Genomic DNA, 10,517 nt, shown 5'->3' on the forward strand with positions numbered 1-10,517 from the left:
TTAGGAGTGAGTTTTTTTTTTGTAACTAAAAGGAGTAGAGATGATCATAAAAGATAAAATGAACAGTTTTGATTGGATATAACAAAGCTTTTGTACAAACAAAATCAATGCAGTTGAAATTAGAAGGGAAGTCCTTAACTGGAGAAAAATCTTTACAAAATTATCTCTGATGAAAGTCTGATATACAGGACGTAGAGAATTGATACAAACATATATTTTATCCCAGAAATCCTTATTGCAGTTTTAAGCTTTAACAACATAAGAAGTATAAATCCTACAAACTTTTTTTTAAATTGAGAGGTTATTTAAAATTTTTAAATATTGATGTATCATATTAAAATTCAACAAAGCCACTATCTTGTGTTATATCTTGTTCTAATTTTCAAACTTTGTAAAAACTTTCACTAGTTGCTGCTCAGTGACTGAAAGGATTGCATTTATAATCATAGTCCTAATATCATCCAAACAATGAGGTTTTGATATGTAAATAACAGTTTTGATGTGGCTCCACATGAAAAAAGTTAACATAGATCAGGTGACCAGGATGGTTAAGCAAGAGAACCTCTGAAGATTCACCAGTATGAGAAAGAGTCATCCAGAAACTATCATACATCAATGAAACAGTTCCTGGTCTTATTAAAATTCAAATTTTATATACAAAATTTCGTAAAATCAAGTAAAGAAAGGAATTAAATAACTTTCAAATATACTTCTAAATTATTAAAGCTTAAAACTGCACTAAGACTTTTGGGACATTCTATAATAAAATTTTCCCAGGAGATAAATAATCAAGGATTTTAAACAGGTAAGCTATCAGTAACCATATGGAAAAAATAGTCTAAACCAAATAAAAAAAACATTAAGGTTCTATTTCATACCTATCAGATTGGTAAAAATAACAGAAGAGGAAAATGCTAATTCTTAGAAGGTCTTTGGTAGGACAGACACATAAAGTAAAGGTGCTCCTGTGAATTTGTTCAACCATCCTGGACAACTTTTTGCAGCTATATCCAAAAAGTGACTAAACTTGACACAGCAGTAACACTACTTGGCATAAATCTTCTTTCCACATATAAAATTTTAATTGTTAGTATGGGACAAAATAGTTACTTATGCTTTGTGACCTTAATGGCTGTAGTAAAAAATTCCTTCTGTGTGACTCGCCTGAGGGAGCAGGTTACTCAAATTAGCCTGATTTGCAAATGAGTTAACCCTAAGGTGGCTTCAATTAAGACTTCTGCCAGAGTGGTACAGTCTGTCAACACTGGCATCCATAGACCTTAGACCTTGTGCCAGTGTCCTCACATGAGTGGCTCTGAATGGCTAAGATTCTATCTGTCTGTGCTCTATAGCCCTATTTCCTCTTCTCCTCCACTGTACTAACTCAGTGTCACTTTACTTTTCCTTATGTTCTGGGTGGTAATAAATTGAGTGGCAACTGCCCAAGTACACATTCGTCCTGAACTCTCACACCCCAAGTGTGCTACCTCTTGGCCATGGTCCTGTGCCCTATCTGTGGAAGCCCCTACTTATTTTAATGTAATCATCAGTCATAGTTTTTTTTCCCCTAGCACTGTTATTAAACACTAATAAAAGCATAAAATATGTCAAACAAAAAATATATAATTTTAGGAAATGATAATTTTATTCAATTAAATTAAAATTTAATGATAGTTAATATTTAGAAAGGGAATTAGCTTTGACTTAATGTAATCTGCCAGTTTCTTCTGGTTAACTTTTAGGAAAAGAGAAATTTGTTTTATTTTTATCATATTCAGCATCATGCTTTTGTGTTGGCAGTTCATCAAGATAAAATACAAGATTGTAAGATCCCTCAGATCTTAGAAAATATACTGAGCAATAATTATTTCTGGGAACACAACTGGGAAGAAAGAATCTCCTACCAACCTAAATAGCAAATTGATATCTTTCCCACCTACACATTTAGATAAAATACATAGAATGTTGAACTGATTATTCATTAAACGTTTGAGGAGGAAAAAACTTCTAGAGCAGGGTGGGATCTAGTTCATTTGGCTGTGCAGGAGTGGAGGTGACCGAGTGACAACCCTTGATAGCATTATTATTATAGTATAGTAGAAAGAATGTTATGTATGGAAAAAGTGAACCAAATTTCATTCTCATTGAACTTTTTTGTGTGTTTTCCTAAATATTTATATTTGTGTCTTTGATTTTTCTTCATAGGTCTTGCTAGAAATAATAACTGGACTTCCAGCAGTGGATGAGCAACGTGAACCTCAATTATTGGTAGTTTTCATGGTTTTAAAAATATATTTCTTTTGTCTTTTAATTGATAAATTAGACTTTACATAAATAATTTTAATATTTTGCATTGGCATTTGGTTCACTTTTTGCAATCATTGAGGTATAGTGGAAAAAACATTGGCTTAAGAATCAAGAGTTTAGGTTATAGTTCAGCCTCTACCAAAAAATTATTTGTCTGACCTTTTGCAGTTTCACTTGATCTCTTATTGCTTCATTTCCCTCACCCAGTTTCAGTCTTCTATTATCATTTCATTGTTTACCTCTAATATTTATAGAACAAAGGAGACTGTTTTTCTGTTTTATGTCAAAGTAGAAACTACTGGTTTCACTTTCACAGAATTTAAGTATTGAAAAGTACTTTGGTCCAAATCCCTACTACAACTTCACCAATAGGTAGTCATCCAGACTTTTCTTGAAGCTGTTTTGTGAAGAGAAATTCATTATCTCTCAAGGCAAGCTCTAATTGTTAGGAAATTTGTTCATACTTTGAACTTAAATTTGCCTCTCTACAACTCCCACTCATTTTTTCAAATTTCTTTTTTGTTATTAACATTTCCATATACAGAGAAGAGAAAGGGGAGACATATGTGAAACCGTGAATCTCTATTATGTATAGATTTTCTTTTTTAAAATTTTATATTAAATTTGGGAGTATCAATCAATATTGCCTTCTTTGTCTATATCTCTGTCTGAACATGCTTCTACTCCCTTTTGTATATTGTTAAGTTTCATTGACACTTTTTTTTGCATCTCTATCAATTACATAACATGTACAATTCAATTCTGTCAGCAACAACATAAAATGCTTTGCTTCTAAAAATTAAGTTTAGTCAAGCAAAACAGATGCATATATTAGTTATATATAAAAATATAGGTGTTCCTTTGTACTTACAATCTACAAATTTCTACCAAGAACAAGGAAGCATACTTCTTGTCATCAGTCTTGGGAAGTCATGATTGATCATTTCATTGATAAAAATCCATAAGTCTTCAAAGTTATTTTCCTTTACAGTGTTGTAATTATCATGTAAAATTTTCTTGTTCTGTTCACTTAACTTTCTATCACATCATACAAGTCTTTCCATAATTCTCTGAATCTTTCATATTCATTATTTGTGTGAATCGTTTATCATTATTTATATCAATAGCTTGATAGTATTAATTTAAATTCATGTGCTATAATTTGTTCAGCCATTTCTCAGTTGATAATCCACTTTGTTTCCATTTCTTTGCTGCTAAAAAACGTGCTGCTCTAAGTATTTTTGTGCCAATGTATTCTTTCCCTCTAAGTTTGGATGTTTTGGCAGGGGGAGAAATACCTCAAAGCAACTACTTTACTTCCGACTTTTTTTCTTTGTTTTCCTTTGAGATTTGTGCCTTTTTGTTCCTTCAATGGATTTTGCTATGATTTTTGTCTAATTTTATAAACTCTTCGGCTTTTTGATTGGTAAGGCAATGAATCTGTGAATTAATTAAAGTAGATGTTTCAGTCATGTCTGACTCTTTGTGACCCCATTTGAGGTTTTCTTGGCAAAAATACTGGAGTGATTTGCCATTTCCTTCTCTAGCTCATTTTATAGATGAGGTCACATTCAAAAGTGGGATGATCCACAGACATCTATATGAAGAGATTTTTACCAGAGTGAATTTGCTCAGGATGGTGAAGGAAGGGAGGGAAGAAGAAAGGGGGCCCAGTGGAGAGAGAGCGCTGGCATGTGGTTCAAGGACAACTGGGGGCCTGAGACAGAGAAGTCAAAGTAGGAGAAATATGCAGGGGATATGGGACTGGCTGGAACCCAGAGGAAGAACGGGAGTTGGGGTAGATATGTAAGGGCACAAGTAGGAGAGGATGGGGATATGTCAGGCCAGGGCAGAAGTGGTAGTCTCTCCAAGCGTTCTTCTGCTTTCACTTTGAGATTTTTTCTTAAGGTTGTGGTTTTTTTGTTTTGTTTTTTTGTTTATTTGATAGGGGGATGAGTGGGAGACCAAAGCACAAATTCTTTATCATAAAGTTGAATTTAGTAATGTGAATTTACTTAATGCTAGAACTGTCCTACTATTTACCACATTAAGGAAAGGTCCATTTATTTCATGTTTCTAACCTTTTCTGTATCTATTGATAGCATGTGATTTTTATTATTAATATTGTTATGTTTATAGTTTACATTGCACCAACTTTCCATTCCTGGTATAAATAGATCTGGGCATAGTGTGTAGTCTTTTTAATATTTTGCATCAAGATATTCACTAGAGATATGGGTCTGTGGTTTTCTTTCTGTACTCTAGTATCTTTGCCAAGAAAAACTCAAATGGGGTCACAAGAAATGTTGGATACAACTGAAAAAAATGACTGAACAACACTACCACCTATATTCATAGGTGTCTGAATTAATTTATTCCATCTGGAGGCCATATTTCTGTCTGTGATCTTTGGTACTTTTGGTCTTCCTGCCCCCATTTTCCTTATTATTCACTTCTGAGCCCTTCCCTTTTGATTGTGGTTTCTTTGGGGGCTAGATCTTGAAGCATCCCAGTCTCCTCTCACACTGAGTAATTCACAGTTCACTAGAGTAGGTCTCTGCTCCAGCTGACTTAGTTGGTCAGAACTTGTCCCAGCTGAATGCTGTGCTCTTTCCTTTAGGCTTGGTGGAATACTGCACATCTCCTCACATTCTCAGAGCATCCTGTTCTAGTGATCTATCACATGCCCTGTATTCCTTAGTTCTTTGGCTAGGCACCAGCAGTTCAGAGCCTGGTTTCCCCAGCACCACCAGTTCAGATTTACCAGCAACTCGGAGCTGAGCAGCATTGGTATTTCCAGGTGGCAGCCCTTGGCAGACATTTGCTCCTAAAAGGGGCCAAGTTGTGACTTTAGACTCCCTTTCAGAAACGCAAGAAAAATCAGCTTCATTATTTTATGGTCATAGAATATTGGATGGGAACATTTTTCTCTCTTCCTTTTATTATTTCTCCCGTTTTCATCCAGCTTATCTCTATTCCTTCCCTTTTCTTCTGTGGTTTGTGCCAACAGCTTGTAGACAGTAGAATACAAAGGGAAAGTTTGGTGACAGGGGGACTTCCTTCTTCCCCATTTCTCCCCTCCCCTCTATCAGAGGGCCTATGTGGGGAAAGGAGTCAGGAGCACAGCTCTAATGCTAGCACTTGGTAAAATCAGATTAATTTTGGAATGAAATGAGGCACTTATAAGTCATTGAATAAGTCAAGTAAAAGAGGTTTACTTTGTCCTAATGCAGCAAGGGTATGCAACAAGACAGAATTGTATTTACTTTCCACTTTGTAGAGGCTGACCTTGTGGAAATTCGTCAAATCAGCAGACCATTAAGGAATGGCACCTCACATGGTCTTAGGTACCCACCAAGTGTGAGAGGCCTAGATTCCATGTGGCTAGGACTTTTTATGCCCTCAGATAATTAGGAGGCTGCCTCAGGAAAGCCAGGACCAATCAGGTCCTACAAGCAGTTTTGTTTTCTTTAAGATAGAGCCCTCCTATACTGTGAGTGGGAGAAAAGAAGCTGTACCAGGGAAATACTGGTCTTGTCATAAGGAGCCAAATTCAAAACATATCAGGTAGCAGATTCACTGGCATAAGTTTCTATCTGTGCTTGCAGCTGTGGTTGCGATACACTGATAATATGGGCATAATTGTTTGAGTGCCATAAATGTAAATTACTGAAAATTACATTCCTCATAAGTAAAGATAAAAGTATATTTCAAAAAATTTTATTCATATTTTATTTTTAAAGTATGATCTATATTATAAAAATATAATTAAAATATGAAATGCATTTTAGGTTGAATTGTAGCAGTCCAGCTACTTATTTTTGAGGGCTATTGAGCCAACAGGATTTCTGTTCCTATAGAGGCTATATAATTCTTCATTTAGCTTCAAAACCTTAAAAAGTGCTGCTGATGTTATAGACAGTAGAATACAATTTACATGTTAGTAAAGAAATGTAATTTACAAAACTTAAATGGTCTTTTAAGACCACATGAACACATGACCCATTTCATTGCCAAAGCTAATTACTGTGCCTGTACAAGGGATCCCATTCCATCCCATTTTACTCTCATTAATCTTCAGTTTTTTTTTTCCTATCGATTGTTTCCCTAGTGGTTATAAACATGCTCATGTCTCGTGCATCTTCAAAACACCCTTAAAAATCCATTTATCCCTCCTAGCTATAGTCCCCATATGTCTTCTGCCTATTGTGGCCATGTATTGGTGCCTCTACTTCCTTTTCTCTTAGGCTCCCTCTGACCTCATGACCTCTCTCTGGCTACTCACCTCATCATTCAATTGAAACTGTTCTCTCAGAGAGTTACTAGTGATAATTGCCAAATCTCTATTACTTTTTCTCAGTCTTCATCCTTCTTCTTCAGCCTTTAATACTGTCCATTAGTCTTTTGATACTGTTTTTTCTAGTTTTTTTGTGGCACTATTCTCTCCTGTTTCTTCTGCCTCCACTTTTCAGTTTCCTTTGCTCAGTCTTCATCCAGGTTACACACACTGTGGGTATGCCACAAGGTTCTCTCCTGAGCCCTCTTCTCTTCTTCCTCTGTATCATTTCATTTGGTGATCTCATCAGCTCCCATTATAAATTAGCATTTATGCTGATGATTCTCAAATTTATATCCAGCCCTAACTTTTCTGCTAACCTCCAATCTTGCATCTTGAACAGTATTTCTCATAAACATATTAAATTCAGTGTGTCTGAATCTGAACTCCTCTTTGCCACTAATCCCTCCCGTTTTTCTGACTTTCCTGTTACTGTGGAGGGCATCACCATACTTCCAGCCATCACATTATTACCTCTTGCCTGGACAAGTAGAATTAAACTCTCTGCTTCAAATCTCTGTTAGTTCATCTGCCACTCATCTGTCTTACTGATCTTCATAAAGCACAAGTCTGACCACGTCACTCCCTATTCAGTAAATTCTAGAGGTAATCACTTCTGTGAACAAATATGAAATGTTTGGCTTTTAATGCCTTTCATAACCTTTACCCTCCAATATTTCTCCTTACTTCTCTCCACGTACTCTACCATCCAGTGACACTGGTCTCCTTGCTATACTTCTTATAAGATACCTTCTACCTACTCCAGACACTGGCTGTCCCCCATGCCTGGAATTCTCTCCCTCCTTGTCTCTGATTCCTGTCTTCATTGGTTTCCTTCAAGTACCCCCTAAAATCCCACCTTCTACAGGAATCCTTTCCACATTTCCCTTAATACTAGTGCCTTCTCTCTGTTAATTTTGCCCAATTTATCCTGTATATAGTTAGTATGTAGATAATTGTTTGCATGTTGTTTCCTTCATTAGACTATGAGGTCCTTGAGGTCAGGAAATGTCTTTTGTTTTTCTTTGTATCCCCAGCACTTAATACAGTGCTTGGCACATGGTAGATGCTTAATAAATGATTGTTAACTTATTGACTGCATTTTAGTAGTTCTTTCCCTCTTTATTAGGGATTTTTAACTAAATTTTATTACTGATTTCAAAGCTAGATATCAGAGAGGAAATCGAAGATGAAGAAAAGCATATTGAAGATTATATTGATGCAAAAATGAAGGATGTGGATTCCACTTCTGTTGAAAATATGTATTCTATTGCTAATCTTTGTCTTCATGAAAAGAAAAACAAGAGACCAGACATTGAGATGGTATTTTTGATTTTTTTTGTTGTTTTATATATGTAAATGTGTGTGTGTGTATGTGAAGTATATATATATATTACATGTATATGCACACATTGTGAATTTAACTCCTCCATTTAGTTCATTTTATTTTTGCAGGTAAAACAGCACCTCCAAGAGATGACATCCTGATTTCCTAAGATTTTATTAAGATACCATCTAAATTAATCTTGGATATTGACTCCCAGGTTTGTTGGTCCAGAAAAAAAAATGTTAATATATAAAGTTTTGGAACCTCATCCTCTGCATCAGAACCTGAATCTGAATTTTAACTTATTTTAAATTTCCCTTGCTTCATAATCTGGCTCAGCTATAGTCAGACTATGAGCCTATACCAACTTGCATAGCTCTCTTCAGGAACAATTTTATAATCCTAATGTAGTTGAAGATTTAAAGGATAAGTTTTACCATAGTGCACCAGTAGATCAAAAGGAACCCTAATTTTATAGTATTTTTTCCTTTTGCTATATAGGATACAATCATATTCGATCTTTTTGCTATAGTAAATATGATTCAAGAAAGAACTTTAATCATTTTCTTCTGTATTTAGCATATAATGGTTAATTTTTAAAGCTGTTGTGATAGAAATTAAGGTAAACTGAGGCACAAAGTTCCCAGAACATTCCATTTATTGGTAAGGCTAGCAATTACCAATAAAAAGGGTCTAGACATCTCAGTCAAAAGACCATGAGGGTAGTGCTTACTAGCCTTCATATAGTTATGGGAAATACAACAGAACAAAGAACATGAAGCATAAAATAATGGTTACAAAATCTGAAGTATCATAGAGGATGGAAAACAATGTAATTGGATGGAAGTCAGGAATGCAGGACTAAAAACAACCCTTCTTCCATCTTGTTGCTATGGAAAGCTCATTGCTGTTATCCACCTGCATGGATAACAGTTCAGACTTTCATGAAAGACAGCCAGCATTGCAGAGGTATCAGACTTCCTGGCACCCACCTGCATCTTGCAAGGCTTGTTAGTGAGATAACAGAGACAACATATTTTTTTTGAATTAAGGTGATTTATGGGACAATTTAGCGCAGAGAGGAAAGCTGAGCTGAACCTAATTGAGAAAAAGAAACATGGCTTAGGCAATTACATAACATATAGGGGATAATACAGAATAGAATGTTACAAAATGGAATCAGAATCAATTTGATTTTCTCACTGTGAATTGATTCAACCATTCTGGAAAGCAGTTGGAATTATGCTAAGAAAGTAACCCTCCCAGAGATGTGACTGCAGAATGTGAGATTTCATATATGCCAAAATAAGCATAGCAAGCACTTTTTATGGTAGCAAGAAACTAATTCCCATTCACTGGAGGATGACTAAATACATTTTACTATGAAATGTAGTTGTACTGTGCAGGATGAAACAAATATAAAGAATTGAGAGGCTTGGGAAGATATGAGATATAATGAAATGAAAAAAAGAACCAAGAAAATAATACATAGAGTGGCTACAACAAAACAAAAAAAATGCACAAGGGCCACAAAAAGGAATACTGTGTAATTATAATGCACAAACTTGCCTTCAAAGAAAATACACATCCCTTTTTTGCAGAAGTGAGAATTCTGGGAGTAGAGCATTGCTTGTTATACTTGGTTGGTGTGTCTGTTTTGCCAAAATGCTTCTTTTTAATATTTTTTTTTTGTTTCAAGAGATAGTTCTCAGTAGAGGGGGAGGAAGAGGGTAATAGTTGTAAATGAAAGTGATTTAAAAACAAAACATATCAATAAGAATTATTTTTAAAAATCAGTTGTTGATTAAAATTATTTAAAAGGTACTTCAGTATCTGTGGAACAGGAGTGATCTAGAAACATGTTTATAAAAGCATGCTCAGGTTTTGGCATACTCATTGAGTATTTTAAAATAACTGTATCGAGAAAGTAAAATATGCAGTCATTCAAATTACCTTTTTAATATCAAGTATTAAAGGAGAAAACAATTTTTAGGGAAAACGAAAAATCACAGTCATAAAAATTAATTTAGCCTAGAAGTAGGATCATCAGGACCCCAGCTGTTTTGAAATAGAGAATGGCTATTAGATGATAATGACCTTAAAATAAAATTCAATATAAATTCATTCCCTAAAATAAGCTTTATTAAGTAACTTATTTATGGTTCTGTTTGCCTTCTATAAGTAGAAATCAAACCATCTTGAAATACATAGTGGACAACTTATTTTATAACATTGTATAATTTTGTGAATATTCTGATATTTAGATTGTGCTAATATTAAAAATGAAGCAAATAACCTGTTTTCTACCTAATTGTTAAATTTTTTTCTAGAAAAGCAATATTATATTAAAAATGAGATTTATTATGAAAAATGATTTCTAGACTTAGAACTCCCGTCTCTAGCCCTCTTCTGTCAAAAGTCCTTTCACATTACTGATAATGAGATTGCATTGAATCTTCTTATCCTGGTCAAACCAAGCCTGAATTGATTTAATCAAAGGTCTGTTCAGGCTTGGGTGGAGACACAGTCTTCAGTCTAGATAGCCCA

At 34.7% G+C, this 10,517-nt stretch overlaps 1 protein-coding gene across 3 annotated transcripts in view; it reads left to right on the top strand.

Moving 5' to 3' along the window:
• Positions 1–9,716, top strand: part of IRAK4 (interleukin 1 receptor associated kinase 4) — a 74,230-nt gene extending 64,514 nt beyond the window's left edge. For 2 of the 3 annotated variants that reach the window (XM_027858943.1, XM_027858944.1), the window contains exons 10-12: positions 2,206–2,268; positions 7,808–7,966; positions 8,099–9,716. In XM_027858943.1, coding sequence (XP_027714744.1) covers positions 2,206–2,268; positions 7,808–7,966; positions 8,099–8,131 — 255 coding nt within the window. In that variant the 3' untranslated portion in view covers positions 8,132–9,716. Of the gene's footprint in view, positions 1–2,205; positions 2,269–7,807; positions 7,967–8,098 lie in introns of those variants that run through there. The other variant, XM_027858945.1, reaches the window with a different exon arrangement.
• The last annotated feature ends 801 nt before the right edge of the window (positions 9,717–10,517 follow it).

Source organism: Vombatus ursinus, unplaced genomic scaffold (genome assembly GCF_900497805.2).
Source record: "Vombatus ursinus unplaced genomic scaffold, bare-nosed wombat genome assembly UNPS02013950.1, whole genome shotgun sequence".
Lineage (NCBI taxonomy): Eukaryota > Metazoa > Chordata > Mammalia > Diprotodontia > Vombatidae > Vombatus > Vombatus ursinus.